Below are 21026 nucleotides of genomic sequence, written 5' to 3' on the forward strand. Positions count from 1 at the left end.
GTTACGGTAATGTTCCCCCCATTGACAATGAATGGGAAATATACATACGATTGCATATCTCACATGTCTCATCCGATTTGAACAGTTATAACATCCACACACTCCACTCACCCTGGACATTCAAGCCAGCATGTTTCCCGGTTCTGAAAATTCTCTTATTACCAGAAATGTTCCCCTTTAAAAATGAATAGGCAATATACAAACCTCTCCATATCCCAATTTCTCAACCGATTTGAACCGTTCCAACATCCACACACTCCACTCACCGTGGACATTAAAACCAGCATGTTTCCCGGTTTTAAACATTTCCTGATCAACCAGAATTTCCAGGAACTTCTACCCATTTAGGGAAATATAGAAATTTCTGCATATCCCACATTTCTAATCCGATACGTATCGTTAAAACATCCACACACTCCACTCACCCTGAAAATCCCTGATTACCCGGAATTACCAGGTATGTTCTCCATTGAAAATGAAACCACTTCATATCCCACATTTCTCAACCAATTCCAACCGTTCCTACATCCACACACTTGCAACTAAGTATGCTAGGGATCGGTTGCTTCAGCCTTAATTTACTGGAAGAGAGTCTTGCATTTTGAAGAAGTACCTTTTTCGACACTGAATTTTAAAACACTGAATTTATTTTCAATTAAATTGTAAGCATAATTTGATGTATACAAATTCAGTTCACAAAATTCAAACGCAAAAAAATCAGTTACATAAATTCAGTGTCAAAAGAAAGTTTTCTCAATAAAGACACATATTAACCTCCATACTTAGTGGCTTAGTGCTATAGACTGGTCTGATTTGCATTGGAGGACAGTTAAGCAGTTTGTGCAATAAAGAGTTGAGATATCATTACATGTTGGTATTCCTGCTTTGTCTACACAACTTAAAGACAAATCTAAATGCAGAAAATTAAGCTGATTGACAAAAAGTTGAGGGCATTGGACAAGGTTCAATGTCGCGCATAAATTCACAGGAATTGGTTGAATTTGCGTGGATTGGTGCATTTGCAACATGACAAATTCCTGGAGGGAAGAGCTGATGCATATATCAATTGATATAAGTACATAAAATTAAGTTTTAGACAGTATCAATAATGAGATGGTCAGAAAAAAACGCCAATATCAAGCATTTATACTTATTATTAATTTATAAGTCTTATTTCTGGAATGTGCTGAGGGGCAATAGAAACTAAGCAGAGTGTCGAAAATAGCCACAGGTGCGCAGTTTGGTTGTGTCATTTCACATTTTGATGTCTGATCTATATTTTGCATGTGTAAAAATAAAAGAACATTTTGATTTCGATTATCCATTTTAGAGAAAGATAGGGCCACCTCAAGAGATGGCAGCTATGTTACCTCTGGCTGTGCTGCCAGCTCTCTGAGGAGATTTGCATTCCAGACAAACCTCTGATCGGCCTAAAACACAAGAAGCAAGAGAAAATTAGTGAGACATCCTGTCTTTCACTTTTGGGTAAACTTGTAAATGTATTGTAACAAAGATATATTTAATTAATAAAACCCCCGCGACCCCAAAAGGGACAAGCGGAAGAAAATGGATGGATGGATGGATGGAACCCCATGGCTTGTCAAGACTGTTGATTTGCTAGGAATATGCAAAAAAATGACTGAAGTTTCCACCAAACCTTGAGGAGGTGAATCCAGTGTATTTCTTAACAATGTGCACAATACCTCTGCAACCCCTTAATACTTATATATTTGTACATTATATTTGCCCTTTTTTTTTTTTCACACGCTAAACTGCAACTAAACTCTAATCCACAGTCATTGTTTTCATGTATTCTTATGTGCACTGTCCAGCCCTTGTTCCCACAATTTCCTCTTTTTTCCCCTTCTTCTTTGTATCCCGTCCTGCTCTGGCTGCGCCAAACACTGAATACGTATATATACATTTAATTAAGTAAAATACAAATAAGGCAACAAGAGAAGTATTACACACTTCCATTTTGTAAAGTAAATCTGTACAGCATATTGTATACATCAACAATATAATTTGCCTGATTGGCCGGGCAGAGCAGATAAAAAAATAATAATAATAAAAAAATCTAAAATAACTTGGACTATCCCGAGGGCCAGATTGTGGACGCATTTGGACATCCGAGCAGTCCAAACATAGACACTTGTAAGTATAAACAACCATCAAATAATGACAGTTGCATATTATTTACAGATAAAAAGTTTCCAAGGTAAAAGTGTATGTGTAAGTAATCAATAACAAACATGTCCTCATAATTCAACTCGCGTCATGAGCTTAACTTAATTATTGTGGTCACTAGGTGTCGCTAAAAACAACTCCACTTCTACTTAAAGACAACATAAGTCCATTCTAGACAGTTGACAATGAATAGGTTAGTGTTTTTCATACTTCCAGTTCTCTACCGTTAAGTCTTTTTCAACGTCACGCACTACAAAATAAAAACAGGATGTATGATTTGTGTTGTTATCGTATTTGATCAATGTGGGTATTGGCCAGCACGTATAGATGGTGATATCAAACGTTCTGCTGCGCCACAGGCAGCTTAACCCTCCAAGCTATCAGTCCAAGATGATGCAGGCGTTTCCCCAATACCACACGTACATTGTCCACACTACTTGTCTGTTACAATTCCATCCATCCATCCATCCATTTTCTACCGCTTATCCCTTTTGGGGTCGCGGGGGGTGCTGGAGCCTATCCCAGCTACAATCGGGCGGAAGGCGGGGTACACCCTGGACAAGTCGCCACCTCATCGCAGGGCCAACACAGATAGACAGACAACATTCACACTCACATTCACACACTAGGGCCAATTTAGTGTTGCCAATCAACTTATCCCCAGGTGCATGTCTTTGGAGGTGGGAGGAAGCCCGAGTACCCGGAGGGAACCCACGCAGTCACGGGGAGAACATGCAAACTCCACACAGAAAGATCCCGAGCCCGGGATTGAACCCAGGACTACTCAGGACCTTCGTATTAGTAACAAATAAAAATCATACATTAACAAGTGTACACTTTATGGTACTGAGGGAAGATTGTAACAATTAATGTATTGATATTTTAACTTTATATATATATATATATATATATATATATATATATATATATATATATATATATATATATATATATATATATATATATATATACATACATACATACATACATACATACATACATACATACATATATATATATATATATATATATATATATATATATATATATATATATATATATATATATATATATATATATATATATATATATATTTATTTTTATTATTATTATTATTATTTGTATTTTATTCTTTTTTTTTTGTATTGTTTTTTTTTGTTTTCATCCCTCAGGGGGATGATTCAACAGGGAAGTTGCTGGATGTTCGATCCCCATCGTTGGGGTCCCTGCTGTCAACGTTATCGCATGTGATTTAAAAAAAAAAATACTGTGTTATCATAAATGAATCAAAATTAATCACACCATTTGTTATGGCAGCATGGAAACCCGGAAGTCGGCGCCTATTGTTACACGGTGCAAAGATGAGTGATGAAAGGCGGCCAAATTCACTTCAGAACACACTCCGATGGGACTTTAGATCAAACTGAGGTAATTTGTTGGCATTGCAGCAAAATACTTTCTTATCATTGGCGCGCAACAAGTTTAAATTATCCTCTTAAAGAAATGCACATACAGAGTTTCCGCGGGGCATGAATTGATTTACGTGGACCCCGACTTAAACAAGTTGAAAAACTTATTCGGGGGTTACCATTTAGTGGTCAATTGTACGGAATATGTACTGTACTGTACAATCTACTAATAAAAGTTTCAATCAATCAATCAAACAATTAAAAGTCATTAAATGAATTCAGCAAAAATTAAGATCATACATGTCAATAAAAAGCATTGAATTTGATGTCCAGAGGCATTAACAATTTTTTATACAATCATAGTGTAACAAACAGTTCAGGGTGTCCCAAGTTAGCGGAGAGTGTTAAGTAAGGAGGAGGAATTTAGTCCCTCCACAGTTGCCGTAGGGCTGTGACGTAGGGGAGTGTGTGGCGGTGGAAGGAAGTGTGTGGATATAACATTAAAAAGAAGCGGTGGCTACCGGACCTGCTCTAATGTCTCCCGTTTATTATTTTATTAGATAGATACACAGTGTAGGTGAACCCAGGACACTCGGCTACATTGGTGGCAGCGGTGGGATTAACCGCTGTGTTGAAAACAAAATAAGAAAGTGTTACACGGGACTCGTGAGTTTCCAGTTAGCTGCACCAGTATAGTTAGCTGCTAAGCTATATTGCGGACATGTGGTGTGGTGACGAGGACCCTTTTAAGCCCGGCAGGGCGCTGTTCGACAGACACTCACACGGCATGAATGTCAAAGTGGAACTACCCGCTCCCTTCACCGGCGATGGGAGCCAGAGTTTCCTCAGCTGGGCGAGGCAGTTGGAAGTAGCCGTGGCGCAACAGCGTTTAGCCGGCCGCAGCTGCAATGAGGAGCTGGTGAGGATTCTCCCGACTCGTCTCAGTAAGTCAGCTTTTCTGCTGTGGGACAGCCTTCTGGATGGGAGTGAATCAGACTATGCTGCAATTAAAGAGAGACTGGGGGCAACTTTTGGACAGAGACAATTAATGGACCGCTTCAGGGCCAGCCTATCGCTTGGAGGTGTGTGCTGCAGATGTGAGCCGGCTGGTGACGGAGGCGTTCCCGGATTATGGAGCCATCGCGCAGAAAGAGGAGAAGTTTCGGCGCTTTCTGGACGGTCTCGAGCTGGGAGAGATGGATCAGTGGCGGGCCATACCTATGGGTGTGACTAACTCTCCGGCCACCTTTCAGCGCATGATGGAGCTCATCCTGAGAGGTCTGCCGTGGCACATTTGTATGGTGTACTTGGACGATATATTAATTTATAGCCGTACATTCGGGGACCACCTCGTACACCTGGAGGAAGTCCTGTCCAGAATCCAATTAGCGGGTCTAAAACTAAATCCCTGAAAGTGCCACTTTGTCCGGGACCACGTGGTATTTCTCGGCCATGTAGTCTCTAGATGTGGTCTCCTGCCTGACCCAAGAAACACTGATAAGGAGGGAACATGGCCCGTACCCCCTCAGAAGTCAGGGCCTTTGTGGGCCTGTGCTGTGCCACTGAATCGTCTGGCAGGAAAAATGTGCCCTTTGAGTGGTCAGCTGACTGCGATGCTGCTTTCACTCACCTCAAGGCAGTTGTTACACTGCCTAACTTTTCACTTCCTTTTAAAGTGTACACAGTCGCTTCTAAAGACGCTGTTGGAGCAGTGCTGGCCCAGGAGGATGGTGGTCTGGAGAGAGTAGTACCCTACGCCAGCCAGGCCCTCACACACACACAGAAAAGATGGTCTACGTTTGACAGAGAACTATGGCCTGTAATGTGGGTGGTGCGTGAGTTAAAGTTAAAGATAAAGTACCAATGATTGTCACACACACACTAGGTGTGGCGAGATTATTCTCTGCAATTGACCCATCACCCTTGATCACCACCTGTTCAAACATTATGTGGGGATGTCGGCGTTCTCCATCATCACTGACCATCACCCTCTGTTGGGCCTCAGACACATGCTATTGATAATGACCCCACCGATGGAAGAAGCAGGTGGGTGCTGCCCTTTTTTCCGCGGAACGAGTGTGGGAAAGGGTCCGGCAATCTTAATACTAGCCCTTCATGCTGAGAGACATCCGACGGTGGTGTGAGCAATGCAGAGTGTGTCAGACCCGCAGGTGCCCGGCCAAGGGTTACCATGGGTCCCAGGTTTGTCGCCCCCTCCAGAGGGTGGCCATGGACCTTCTGGAGTTGCCCTTAACGTCCCGGGGGAACAGATATGTTTTAGTGGTGGAGGACTACAGGACTACTTCACTAAGTTTGTCACACTGTATGCACTGACTAACCGACCAGCTCACACTGTCGCTCGCTGCCTGTTTGAGGACTATGTTTTGGTGCATGGTGTCCCCGAAATCCTGCATAACGACCAGGGTCGCCAGTTCGAAGCGTAAGTCATCCAGAGACTCTGCCAGTTGCGTGGAATAAAAAAAACACGCACCACTGCCTATAACCCCAAGTCGGATGGCATGGTGGGGCGCCATAATCGGACTTTGATCGACCAGTTAGCCAAGATGTTTATTTCTCACGGGGGTGAGTGGGACACATATATGAGGCAGGTTGCCTTTGCATACAACACGTCTAAACACGCCAGCACCCGGTTCACCCCCTTTTACCTCATGCACGGACACGAGGCTCGGGTTCCTGCAAAGACACTGGTGCCCTCTAGTGTCCTGGACTCCCGGGGCTCTGGGATCCTGACGGACTATGTTTCAGCTATTGCTGAACGGCAGCCAGGGTTAATTCAGTGAAGGCTCATGAGAGACAGAAACTGTACTATGACGAGAAGAGCTGTCATCGAGCCCACGAAGAGGGCGCGTTGTTGTGGCTGAATAACCCCACTGAAAGCCGTGCTAAACTGGCGCCGCACTGGAAGGGCCCGTATCGAGTGATGCAGGTGCTGGTCTCTGGAGGGGACGCGGGCTTGACATCAACCCTCTGGACCCGATGGAGTGAGCCCAAGTAGTGCATCATGACAGACTGAAGCCGTACACGTTGCCTTTGCATGCACAGGAGGTGCCTTCCTCTCCTTAGCACTTGGGAGCTTCCCTACTTTGGAGGCTTCACCGCTTCCCCAGGTCCCACAGTGCGGGGAGTTGGACAATGGACTGTGGTGGGATTCTTTGGGGCTTAGGCCCGGACTATCTCGCAGGGGGAAAGTGGTGCGACCTCCTTCGCATCTGCAAGATTTTTGCATGTTTTGAGGGGCCAGTATTCTAGCCTATGCAATACTGTGTTGATCAGTTAAAAGTATTGTTGATTTGTTGTTATTTGTGCATTAAGATTGGTAATTTTTTTTTCTCTGCTCAATTTCCTATTGTTTGTTACCTATTGTGTTTGTAATGAAACAAGGACGTTTCTAACTGAGGGGGGGACTTATGTATCAAACAGTTCAGGATGTCCCAAGTTACCGTGTAAGGAGTGTTATGTAAGGAGGGGGAGTTTTGTCCCTCCAGAGTTGCCGTAGGGCTGTGACGTAGGGGAGTGTGTGGTGGTGGAAGGAAGTGTGTGGAGATAACATTAAAGAAGCGGTCACTACCGGACCTGCTCTAATGTCTCCCGTTTATTATTTTGTTAGATACATACACAGTATAGGCGAACCCAGGACACTCGGCTACAATAGGACTACGCTGATAGTAGGAAGTAAATCAATCAAACGGTGAATGAAAACGAACTCAATAACTTTGCCGTCATCGATAAATTGCTACGTTGAGTGTGTTTCTTTTCTTCGGCTGCGGCTTTCAATCTGCATAAGAAGTCTTGAAAGGTTTGAAAGCTTGAAAAACGCTGCCTCCATACGGCAAGTGAAACAGTTTCCTTTGCCATTATTTGGTGACCTTTAGACGTGTAGTCTTTAACTGAGACATCATGTCATGTTAACGAGGAAGCTGACCTTGTTTCATACACGACTCACTCAACCGTCTCCACTCTGCACTTCAACACATGAGCTAACCCAGCTAACATTAGCAGGTCTGGTGACACACCTCACGTGCCCTACGGTGGCCTATGATGGACAAACTTGACAATTCTAACAACAGGCACAACTCATATTCTTTGACATTCCTATAGTAAATCAATTAGAGTTCCTTCAGTTGACTGACACTTTATACATAACTTGCTATCTACTGTACCCATTTTAAACAATTGAGAGGGTGTAAAATACAATGTATTTAAGATGTTTAATTTACTCAGGTTATTTGTAATGCATCTAAAGGATAACCTTACTCTCGCCAGATCTTTGTCGTTTACATTTAGCTCAGCGAACTACAAGGGTCTGGCGAGAGTCAGGTTATCTAAAGGATGCAAATATCTGTATTTTTTTTTTTTTAAAGAGTAAATGTAGATGTAAATACTGCACTATGTAAAGTTGTTTATGGGTGAGTTTTCTATCTGTACCTTGTTTGCTATTTTATTGCAAATGCTTTGAAAATGTACATTTAATTCTTACTATACTTACTGTTACCAAGTTTAAAACAAATAAATGACTTGCAGTTAAGTAAATTGTTTAAAAATGTGCCGGGATTACATTCTGACTATAAACTTGCATTTGTGTCCAAATATTGGGGTATTTTCTTAAGCAGTTTTTAAATACGCTAGCGAGTAATAACTTGTGATTAATCATGATTAATCACAGTTTTAGAGTTTGAGTTTGAGTTTATTTTGAACATGCATGCATACAACATGATACATCACAATTTCCAGTTTCTCTATTCAACATGTTCGAAAAGGTGCAGGAAGAAGCAGAGCTTATTTAATCCTACCCTTTTTCCTTTACATAGCAGTTGCTAAAACTTTTGTTCACCTCCTTTTCTCAATGTATTCACAATATACTCCATAAGTAAAAATAATAAAAATAAATAAATAAATAATTATTGGTGAAGTAAGTTATACTTCATATGGTGAGATGAGTAAGATTATCTTGAAAATGAATGGATGAATGAGATCAATTCTGAATGTTTATCATGGTTCTTTTTCTTTGTACTTTGTAAACACTTTAAGTTTGAAGAGTTTCTTGAAGTGGATCATATTAGTACATTGTTTGATTTCTTTGCTTAATCTATTCCATAATTTAATTCCACATACTGATATACTGAAGGTCTTAAGTGTTGTATGTGCGTACAAATGTTTTAAATTAAATTTTTCTCTAAGATTATATTTCTCCTCTTTTGTTGAGAAGAATTGTTGTATATTCTTGGGTAGCAGATTACAGTTTGCTTTGTATATAATTTTAGCTGTTTGCAAATTCACTATGTCGTAGAATTTCAGTATTTTTGATTCAATAAAAAAAGGGTTTGTATGTTCTCTATATCCAACATTATGTATTATTCTAACTGATCTTTTTTGTAACACCGTTAATGAATGAAGTGTACTTTTGTAGTTATTTCCCCATATTTCTACACAATAACTCAGATATGGTAACACTAGCGAGCAGTAGAGAATATGGAGTGAGTTTTGGTCTAGAACATGTTTTGCTTTATTCATTATTGACGTGTTTCTTGCTACTTTATGTTGTATATTTTTTACATGAGATTTCCAGTTTGAGTTTCCAGAGTGTGATTAATCTGATTTAAAAAATAATCACTTGACAGCCCTAGTAAAATAGAATATACATATTACATTAATAAGTTAATAAAAACATCACATCGAGAGAATAATAGTAGTAATATTAATAAGTAAGATAGAAAACAACACAAGAAAATAATAAAATAAGATTTTAAGATGATCTTTAAAAACTTGATTAAAAAGGTGTGTCTTTAGCCTTTTTTTTTTAAGTTAAACTTTCTCTGCAGTCCTGAGGCCCTCTGGCAAACCGTTCCACAGGTGGGGGCCATAGTGACTAAATGCCGCCTCACCATCGGTCTTTGTTCTGGTATTTAGTAAAGCTAGAAGTCCAGTGCTAGAGAACCTCAGGATCCGCGAGGGGTGATACGGTAAAAGCAGGTCAGATACATGGTCATTAAGACATTTAAAAATTAATAATAGAACTTTAAAATCGACCCTGAAGTGGACAGGGAGCCAATGCAGTGACTTTTAAACTGGTGTAATGTGCTACCGACATCTGGTCCTCGGCAGCACGCGTGCAGCTGAGTATTGTAATTATTGTAGACTTACGGTATTCTTTTTGGGAAGCCAGAGAGCAGGGCATTACAATAGTCTAAACACCAGGAAATAAAAGCATGCATTACTTTACCTTACCTTAGTTACCTTGTTGCTCTGAGAGAGAAACGGGCGGAATAAAAGTCAGCTCGGAGCCAAAACCAACGCCCAGATTTTTAACAGGCTGTGTTGGTTTAAAATCTTGTAATTTTGGTAAAAGTTTCTACCTCTGGTTTTCAGGGCCTCTCGCTAAAACCTCAGTTTTGTCTTGGTTGCGCTGTAGGAAATTCACTTCATTGATGTCTACAATGCAGTTAAAAAGGGTATCTATTGGTCTTGTGTCATCAGGAGACACGGCAATGTACAACTGTGCATCATCAGCCTAACTGTGAAAGCTGATGTCGTGTCTCCTAAAGACATCCTCAACAGGTAGCATATAAAAATTCTAAAGAATGGGACCTAAAATTGAGCCTCGAGGATGACCACATCTTATCGAATGGCTTCCTGAGGAACATACATTCGCACTTACATAAAAACTGTCTGTGAGATAAGAGCAGAACCAGTACCAGAGAGCTCCACCAGGTGTTTAAGTCCATCAATCCATTTTCTACTGCTTGTCCCTCTCGGGGTCGCGGGGTAGCTGGAGCCTATCTTAGCTGCACTCGGGCGCAAGGAAGGGTACACCCTGGACAAGTCGGCACATCATCGCAGGGCCAACACAGATAGGCAGACAACATTCACACCTTCATTCACACACTAGGGTCAATATACTGTTGCCAATCAATCTATCCCCAGGTGCATGTCTATTTAATAAAATGTGATGGTCTACTGTGTCAAAAGTGATGCTTAGATCCAGCAGAACCAACACGTTTTATTGTTTATATTCCACCTGATGTCGTTTAAAATAGGGACGGCGTGGCGCAGTGGAAGAGTGGCCGTGCGCAACCCGAGGGTCCCTGGTTCAATCCCCACCTAGTACCAACCTCGTCATGTCCGTTGTGTCCTGAGCAAGACACTTCACCCTTGCTCCTGATGGGTGCTGGTTAGCGCCTTGCATGGCAGCTCCCTCCATCAGTGTGTGAATGTGTGTGTGAATGGGTAAATGTGGAAGTAGTGTCAAAGCGCTTTGAGTACCTTGAAGGTAGAAAAGCGCTATACAAGTAAAACCCATTTATCATTTATTTATAAATCTTTAAAAGTGCTGTCCTAAAACCAGACTGATGTGTTTCTAAAATGTTAGTCTAATTTAAAAAGTAACTGACTGGTTAAAAACAAGTTTTTTCTAAAACTTTACCTAAGAACTGTAAGTTAGATGCAGGTTGGTAGTTAGGGTCCAAACGGGCTTCACCACCGCCGCTTTAAAAGCGGTAGGGAAGACCCATGTCTGAAGAGAGCAATTCATAATAGTTAAAAGATGTACCTCGAAGAATCCATAAAATTATTTAAAAAGTGATGTGGGATTTTGATCCAAAAGGCAGGTTGTTGGGTTTACTTGGGAGAAAACTCAACTAAGTGTCCTTGCATAAATCAGGACAAAACTCTCCAGTATTTCCTCAGGCAAGGACAACAGATCACGTGTGCCAGCAGATAAAACGTGTTGTGTTTGGAGACTTTTGGCTCTGAAGTGGTCTTCAAAGTCCTCACAAAGTCCGTCTGATGGTGTTTTAAAAGCTTTATTAAAATGTGTACCTGTTAAATTAGAAAAATTGGAGAAAAAGTACCAGGGTTGCTTTTATGTTCTGTGATGAGTTGTGAGTAATCTTGAATTCTCGCCTGTTTGATTGTGTAATTGAAAGTCATGTTGTTGACGTAAAATCTGATAACGTATTGTTAATTTCGATTTCATCCATCTTTTCTCTGCACTCCTGCAATTTTTTTTCAACCGACGTAAATGTGTTTGTCTACAAATGTGTAGGTTTGGTTTTGATTGCTTTTGTCAATCAAAAAGTGGAGCTACTGAGTTGAGGGTTGATTTTAGTTTACTGTTCAAATGCTGATAGTGCTAAAGATGGTTCATCTTTAGTCTGGCTAACAAGCCGCCTCTTCGGCCACAGTGTCTTCGCCTCCGCCTCCGCCTTGCCGAGAGCGGTAGCCACGGTGCTCCAGGGCTACGTGCTAGCTCCTCCGGGATGTTGTGTCGGCTCGTAAAATCCACCGAAATAGCCTGCTCAGACCGCAATCCAATCTCCAACAAATCGTTTCGGCTGTACATAACCTTCGCCCAGCAGGTTGCTGTCTGGGCTAGTAATAAACTATATAAAAACCATATAAGCAATGCACCTAAGAGGAGAGCCTTGGACGTCGCGTCCATGCGCGCCGCCATCTTAGATCATAAAATGTGGCGCTCCAGAGGGTCGTAAAGACCGCCCAGAAGATTATCGGATGCCCCCTCCCCTCCCTGGCTGACCTGTACAACTCCCGCTGTCTCAGGATAGCACAGAGCATTCTGAAAGACCTATCCCACCCTGGGCACTGCCATCTAGAACTGCTACCCTCGGGCAGACGCTATAGGGTGCTAAAAGCGGGCACAAATAGACTAAAAAACAGTTTTCACCCAAGAGCCATAGTAGCATTAAACAGGCACTGAGTGAGCACAATGTGTCCATCATGTCCTCATGTGTCATGTCTTTTTATTTTTTCGGACTATAATGTGCAATAATGTTATATGTGTATATGTATATACAAACCCCGTTTCCATATGAGTTGGGAAATTGTGTTAGAAGTAAATATAAACGGAATACAATGATTTGCAAATCCTTTTCAACCCATATTCAATTGAATGCACTACAAAGACAAGATATTTGATGTTCAAACTCATAAACTTAATTTTTTTTTTGCAAATAATAATTAACTCAGAATTTCACGGCTGCAACACGTGCCAAAGTAGTTGGGAAAGGGCATGTTCACCACTGTGTTACATGGGCGTTCCTTTTAACAACACTCAGTAAACGTTTGGGAACTGAGGAGACAAATTTTTAAGCTTCTCAGGTGGAATTATTTCCCATTCTTACTTGATGTACAGCTTAAGTTGTTCAACAGTCCGGGGGTCTCCGTTGTGGTATTTTAGGCTTCATAATGCGCCACACATTTTCAATGGGAAACAGGTCTGGACAACAGGCAGGCCAGTCTACTACCCGCACTCTTTTACTATGAAGCCACGTTGATGTAACACGTGGCTTGGCATTGTCTTGCTGAAATAAGCAGGGGCGTCCATGGTAACGTTGCTTGGATGGCAACATATGTTGCTCCAAAACCTGTATGTACCTTTCAGCATTAATGGCGCCTTCACAGATGTGTAAGTTACCCATGTCTTGGGCACTAATACACCCCCATACCATCACAGATGCTGGCTTTTCAACTTTGCGCCTATAACAATCCGGATGGTTCTTTTACTCTTTGGTCTGGAAGACACGACGTCCACAGTTTCCAAAAACAATTTGAAATGTGGATTCGTCAGACCACAGAACACTTTTCCACTTTGCATCAGTCCATCTTAGATGAGCTCAGGCCCAGCGAAGCCGACGGCGTTTCTGGGTGTTGTTGATAAACGATTTTCGCCTTGCATAGGAGAGTTTTAACTTGCACTTACAGATGTAGCGACCAACTGTAGTTACTGACAGTGGGTTTCTGAAGTGTTCCTGAGCCCATGTGGTGATATCCTTTACACACTGATTTCGCTTGTTGATGCAGTACAGCCTGAGGGATCGAAGGTCACGGGCTTAGCTGCTTACATGTAGTGATTTCTCCAGATTCTATGAACCCTTTGATGATATTACGGACCGTAGATGGTGAAATCCCTCGTTCTACTGGGGGACTTCAATGCTCATGTTGGCAGCGACAGTGAAACCTGGAGAGGCGTGATTGGGAAGAATGGCTGCCCGGATCTGAACCCGAGCGGTGTTTTGTTATTGGACTTTTGTGCCCGTCACAGATTGTCCATAACGAACACCATGTTCAAACATAAGGGTGTCCATATGTGCACTTGGCACCAGGACACCCTAGGCCGCAGTTCCATGATCGACTTTGTAGTTGTGTCATCAGATTTGCGGCCTCATGTTTTGGACACTCGGGTGAAGAGAGGGGCGGAGCTTTCTACCGATCACCACCTGGTGGTGAGTTGGCTGCGATGGTGGGGGAGGATGCCTGACGGACCTGGCAGGCCCAAACGCATTGTGAGGGTTTGCTGGGAACGTCTGGCAGAGTCTCCTGTCAGAGAGAGTTTCAATTCCCACCTCCGGAAGAACTTTGAACATGTCACGAGGGAGGTGCTGGACATTGAGTCCGAATGGACCATGATCTGCGCCTTTATTGTCGAGGCGGCTGATGGGAGCTGTGGCCGCAAGGTAGTTGGTGCTTGTCGTGGCGGTAACCCTAGAAACCGTTGGTGGACACCGGTGGTGAGGGATGCCGTCAAGCTGAAGAAGGAGTCCTATCGGGTTCTTTTGGCTCATAGGACTCCTGAGGCAGCGGACAGGTACCGACAGGCCAAGCGGTGTGCGGCTTCAGCGGTCGCAGAGGCAAAAACTCGGACATGGGAGGAGTTCGGGGAAGCCATGGAAAACGACTTCCGGGCGGTTTCGAAGCGATTCTGGACCACCATCCGCCGCCTCAGGAAGGGGAAGCAGTGCACTATCAACACCGTGTATGGCGGGGATGGTGTTCTGCTGACCTCGACTGCGGATGTTGTGGATCGGTGGAGGGAATACTTCGAAGACCTCCTCAATCCCACCAACACGTCTTCCTATGAGGAAGCAGTGCCTGGGGAGTCTGTGGTGGGCTCTCCTATTTCTGGGGCTGAGGTTGCTGAGGTAGTTAAAAAGCTCCTCGGTGGCAAGGCCCCGGGGGTAGATGAGATCCGCCTGGAGTTCCTTAAGGCTCTGGATGCTGTGGTCTTGGTTGACAAGACTCTGCAGTATCGTGTGGACATCGGGGGCGGTATCTCTGGATTGGCAGACCGGGGTGGTGGTTCCTCTCTTTACGAAGGGGAACCGGAGGATGTGTTCTAACTATCGTGGGCTCACACTCCTCAGCCTTCCCAGTAAGGTCTATTCAGGTGTACTGGAGAGGAGGCTACGCCGAATAGTCGAACCTCGGATTCAGGAGGAACAGTGTGGTTTTCGTCTTGGTCGTGGAACTGTGGCCCAACTCTATACTCTCGGCAGGGTCCTTGAGGGTGCATGGGAGTTTGCCCAACCGTCTACATGTGTTTTGTGGACTTGGAGAAGGCCTTCGACCGTGTCCCTTGGGAAGTCCTGTGGGGAGTGCTCAGAGAGTATGGGGTATCGGACTGTCTGATTGTGGCAGTCCGCTCCCTGTATGATCAGTGCCAGAGCTTGGTCCGCATTGCCGGCAGTAAGTCGGACACGTTTCCAGTGAGGGTTGGACTCCGCCAAGGCTGCCCTTTGTCACCGATTCTGTTCATAACTTTTATGGACAGAATTTCTAGGCGCAGTCAAGGCGTTGAGGGGATCTGGTTTGGTGGCTGCAGGGTTAGGTCTCTGCTTTTTGCAGATGATGTGGTCCTGATGGCTTCATCTGGCCAGGATCTTCAGCTCTCGCTGGATCGGTTCGCAGCTGAGTGTGAAGCGATTGGGATGAGAATCAGCACCTCCAAGTCCGAGTCCATGGTTTTCGCCCGGAAAAGGGTGGAGTGCCATCTCCGGGTTGGGGAGGAGATCTTGCCCCAAGTGGAGGAGTTCAAGTACCTCGGAGTCTTGTTCACGAGTGAAGGAAGAGTGGATCGTGAGATCGACAGGCGGATCGGTGCGGCGTCTTCAGTAATGCGGACGCTGTATCGATCCGTTGTGGTGAAGAAGGAGCTGAGCCGGAAGGCAAAGCTCTCAATTTACCGGTCGATCTACGTTCCCATCCTCGCCTATGGTCATGAGCTTTGGGTTATGACCGAAAGGACAAGATCACGGGTACAAGCGGCCGAAATGAGTTTCCCCCGCCGGGTGGTGGGGCTCTCCCTTAGAGATAGGGTGAGAAGCTCTGCCATCCGGGGGGAGCTCAAAGTAAAGCCGCTGCTCCTCCACATCGAGAGGAGCCAGATGAGGTGGTTCGGGCATCTGGTCAGGATGCCACCCGAATGCCTCCCTAGGGAGGTGTTTAGGGCACGTTCGACCGGTAGGAGGCCGCGGGGAAGACCCAGGACACGTTGGGAAGACTATGTCTCCCGGCTGGCCTGGGAACGCCTCGGGGTCCCACAGGAAGAGCTGGACGGAGTGGCTGGGGAGAGGGAAGTCTGGGCTTCCCTGCTTAGGCTGCTGCCCCCGCGACCCGACCTCGGATAAGCGGAAGAAGATGGATGGATGGATCTATTCTATTCTAAAATGATCAACGATGATGTTGCATAATGCAGGTAAAAGTTCAGCAGGAGCATTCTGTAAAAAGTTTTTAAAAAATTCGATCGCCTTTTCTTCACTGTTCTCACCTATAATATATACTCTTTTTTTTAAAGTGGTATCAGTAAATTAAGTACAGTAGCAAAGTATCCTCTAGTGACATATGCACAAACTCCCTGAGTATTCCACAGTGAGTGACATCAGATGTTCATACTTAAATGTCTTATTAAAAGTTATTAAAATAATTATAATAATCAAATTACAGAAGTCATTTCCAATAGATAATTTCCTAACATACAGTCAATTCCGGACTAAAAGCTGCTGCCTTTTTTCTACACTTTATACACTGTGGCTAACAAAATGGTGTGATTAATTTATGGATTTTTCTTTGCTGACAACCATAAAGCAAATAGTTTTCATTGCAAAGACACTGAAATGGTGTGTTATTGTTAGTGCTCTGGCACCATCGTTTGGACACGGTCGCTTTGGTAGGTGCAGCTCAGTGAATGCCTACAAATGTTTCCTGCTGTTTAAAGCTTGAAACTGGAAGTTTAAGTGCCGTTCTGTTGTCTAATAGTCCACCGCGTTTGTACTCGTATGGTTTCTTCATTTATCACTCCAAGCAACATTTGTAAGTTTTACAGTACAACTAAAATAATTCCTACTTACTAAACCTTTCCATGTGTGATGTCTATAGAAGTGCTCCCATGCATATTTGTATGTGCTATCGCGTCATGTAATGAAGCTAGCATCGTTAGCATTAGCTAATATGCTAACAGGTTTATGAGTGTCTGTGTTGGAATTATTACCTTACAATGGCACTCTATTAGTATTGTTTCAGTTTCACAAATTTCTCAGGAAATTCACCAAGACGTCACCAAGGAGTTATTGAGTCTATCTATCTGATTGGAGAGTTAGCTTCCAGAGCTAGTGGGTGCATGACGATGATGTCTGTTTTGTTTGATCAGCCGTTTTACTGCCCTGTTCTAGACACTGTTTTGAAACAATTAAGGTATGTAAATAAAAAGTTATAAAATCTTTCTGTGAAAATAATTCATTTCAGAACGTGTATATCTGCAGTTTTATAGTCCGCTGCACTTAATATATGGAAAAAAAGTTTTCTTCCCTAAATTTAGTGGATGCAGCTTATATAGCTGGGTTGCAATCACGTGACTGAGAGGCACTTCCGGTCTTCAGGTGATAGTCAAGAGTCCCATTAGGCTACTGTTTATTTACTTGCATCAGGTCAAATCTGGGCATAGTTGGAAAGATTTAGAGCCAAATATATAAGAAAACATTAAAATATATTTAAAAAAGGATGGACTGTCTTTACATCTGGAGGAGTCTACCAATTAAGCATTAATCTGTGAAAGACAATGTTGGATTTATTTGTGCATCGCCAAGTACTGTACTGTGATCGTGACGCTAATGAGAAAAAGCAGGGTTTCCCGCAGCACTTTGTTGTTAAGGCAGAAGCCTTAACAACAAAGAGCCATCACCTTAACTAAAGTCTTAAAAAAAAAATAATAATAATAATAATTTTCTATTTTTTTTTGTCCTGTCCAGCTTCTAAGGCAAATTATATAGTTGTAAATGCCCATATCGGCTGTTCAGATTTACTTTACAAAAGAGAAGTGTAGGATACTTCTCTTGTTGCCTTATTTGTATTTGACTTTATTAAATGTATTTGTATTATCATTTGGTGCTAAACTAAAGTCTTAACAAGCTGCTACACTTCGTACTGCCTCTGCCTCTGTCAGTACGTCTCTGCAGCACCCAGCACTGTGCCACCCACACAACCATCTGATTGGTTACACGCAGAGCGGTAACAGCCAATCAGCTGTGCGTATTCAGAGCGCATGTAACAGCCAATCAGCAGTGCGTATTCAGAGCACATGGAGTCAGTGCTCACAGCAGAGGCAGGCAGAGAGGAGAAACGGTGCGGGTTAGCAGAAAGGTGTTTAGCAGGTGAGCATAATGCAGCGGACTCTCCCCAAATTATAATAAACACCTCCCAGTCAACTACTAGTAACATCACCATGAGCCCGTTGACGTTCTAGAAATATAAGCGGCAGCTCAGCTCGCTCGCAGTCCTTGAGGTGAAGGCTAATTAGCTTTTAGCGTAACGTTAGCTCATTTTGCGGTGAGTGCATGCATGCGTGCGTGTGTATGTTACAGACAGCAAAGCCCTGTCTGTCTGAGAGAAAGACAAGCATTATTGATCTACAGTTAACAACTAAGTTATTTCACTTGACCTTTTTCTGTGTTGAAGCAGCAAAAAAGGACATTATGTTAAATGAAGAGTTTCTGTCTGTGATAGTTGATATAATAATGTAACTGCATCATTAAGCCTACATGAACTCCATGGTGTTCAGGGATGAATAGTTTGTCCTCTCTCCTATTTTTCACGCGACGAAGCAGCGATGAGATGGAGATGTGCTGGTGGCGACAGGCCAAATTACACTGTTCCTTACACCCACCCAGCCCCTTCCCCATCCGTCCGCCTGTCTCAGGCGACGCACCCTTCCCCCTGGAGAGACGCCACCTTAACTAATTGGGGGAAACACTGAAAATGATACGTTTGTTTCCTGTTACAAATATTACTGTTATTTTATTTAGTCTTAGCAAAAAAATGCAAATAAACACTGTACAAAAATGCAAGTCTGTGGTAAAAAAAAGTACGCTTTGCTGATGCAAAGAAAGAAAAACAAACCTGTGGGCCCCACCGCAACCCCCACCCAAAAGCCCTTGCAGAAGCATCCCTTTAAAAAGGGTACGCACAGGATCCCCTCCCCACAGAAAACAACTATCGCATCTGTTCTATACTAACAAACCACACAGTCTTCTTTCTTCTTTAGGGCTCCTGCAAAGGGGAAAAGTGCGTCCCTCCCTGTGTGTTGAGCCGACCAGATTAACCTTTTTTTTTCCAGAGCTGACGGTCTTGTGCCAGCTGTGTTACATCTTCCACAGCAACTCTGTATAGTTGGAGGTTGCCTTCAATGACGTCGAGCCATCAGGTGCGGGGTTTGCCTCTTGGTCTTCTCTAGCCTGCGGCCCTCGGGTCAAACTGGACAATGGCTCTTGTCGGATGGTCAAGAGCATGTCGGAGGATGCGACGTTGCACAGACAGGCAGGATGCTCTAGGCTGCCGCGTGCGGGTTCCAAGCACTTAGTTGGAAACCTGCTGGGGCCACCTGATGTTCCCGATGGTTCTGAGAGCCCTGCTATCAAAGCCATTGATTATTTCCGCCAGTGTCCTGTTCAAGGGTCAAGTCTCTGAGGCATACAGCAGGATGGAGAGTACTGCAGAGTTGTACATTTGGAGCGTCGTCCTGCGCGAACTGGAGTTGCTTCCAGAGAGACTGCAGAGCTGATGCAGCTAGGGCTCTTCTGCAGAGGATTTCTGCTTTAGGTCCTTGTTGTACGTCACTATGGACCCCAAAATCAGCCATCAGAATCTTTTACCAGGGCTGTCTTGAAGCACGGGCCATCACAGGCTTGGTGCAGTAGACTGAAGACACGGCTTATGTTGTTTTTAGAGGCCCGGACTCTAGGAGTTTAGCTTCTGCTTGTCAGAAATTCTCCCTATCTTCGGCTATAGCCACATTGTGCTGGCGGTTCAATTGCCGATACTCTGTTAGCTCGCCTTGGAGCCAGACCTCGCACCACTGCTCTATGATGCCAAGTGTACTCTCCGATATTTAAGCTTTTTCGGGGAGTGTCGAGAGCATCCGAGGCCATTGTGAGCTGACTGGATGGTAAGGTGCTTAAAGGTCTGGCAGTCGTTCACTTTGTCATTAGCCAGGTTATCGAAGGTGCGACAGATGGCGCATCTAGCGTCTGCTGCATTGTTGGGATCACCGAGAAGCGAAGAGTCCAGGCGAGGCTGAGTCTTGAAGTGTTGCTTGGCTCACAGCTTTAGCTTGAGCTGGGCCACCAACAGCCGATGATCTGTGTTGCCAAGCTCTTCTCCTCGATACACACGGCTGTTTGAAACAGACAACTTCCAGCATCGAGATAGGAGGATGTTATTCAGTGTTTTTTTGGTTCTGCCATCTGAGCTGTCCAATGATGGATGAGCTTCTGAGGAAACCAGATATCAGCAACATAGAGGTTGCTGTGGTGGCAGAAAAGGAAAAGGCGTTGTTGTTGGCAGGTTTGGTACCATTCCAGCTGGTAGCAGTGCATCACCTCTGGGTGTCTGAATGCGTATATGGCTCACCTTATACTGGCGGATATCTCCATGTACACACATCACTGGGATGGTGTCCTCGCTGAGGGGTCCTGCCAGGTCAACGTGTACCAGGGTCACAGTGCTCCCATTGTCACGCAATGCCTGTGCATCGGTCCCCCCTATCTTTACTGGAAGACTGGCATGCTGTTCTCATCCACTCCCCGTGTGGAGGCATAGTTTGGCTGCATCTGAGCCGGGGGCTGTGGCCATGGAGACATCACGGTCGCGTTCCGGGCACGCCCAAGATATGTGTTCTAGGTGTCCACACAGGTAACATTTCTGCGGTGGGGGGGGGCCTGGCTGCGACTCTTAGGGGTAGGGCCCCGAGGTCAGGGTAGACACGGAGCTGGCAGTGGCGCTTTTGCGGTGGTCGTGGCATAGCCTCTCTTCACTGGTGCTGTGGGCGTTTCCATACGCATGGCTCTCAGCATTTCCATGCTCATTTGGTGGTTCTCTAATAAGGCCACCAACTCGTCCACAGTTGAAGGGCTTACTTGTGAGGCATATTTCCAGGCATCTGGCGGCAAGGCTCGGATACAGCGGTCTATCACCAGTTGGTCTACGGAGGGGGGGTTCCCTTCGCTCGTTAGCAAGCTGTGTGTTAGCCGGAGTAGCGCGGCTACCTGAGATCGCGGTGGCTGTGTGGGCTGGAAGGTCCAGTTGTGACATTTCACTATGATGTCATTATTGGGGAAGGAGTGTAGA

The 21026-nt window shown here is 44.2% G+C and overlaps 1 protein-coding gene across 1 annotated transcript in view; it reads right to left on the bottom strand.

The window, feature by feature from the left end:
* LOC133570707 (phosphatidylinositol-3-phosphatase SAC1-A-like) overlaps nucleotides 1-21026 on the bottom strand; it is a 63003-nt gene that overhangs the window by 22796 nt on the left and 19181 nt on the right. The window contains exon 5 of the mRNA XM_072916577.1: nucleotides 1371-1430. Within this exon, the coding sequence (XP_072772678.1) occupies nucleotides 1371-1430 (60 nt within the window). The remainder of the gene's footprint in view (nucleotides 1-1370; nucleotides 1431-21026) is intronic.

Source organism: Nerophis lumbriciformis, linkage group LG28 (assembly GCF_033978685.3).
Source record: "Nerophis lumbriciformis linkage group LG28, RoL_Nlum_v2.1, whole genome shotgun sequence".
Taxonomy (NCBI): Eukaryota; Metazoa; Chordata; class Actinopteri; order Syngnathiformes; family Syngnathidae; genus Nerophis; species Nerophis lumbriciformis.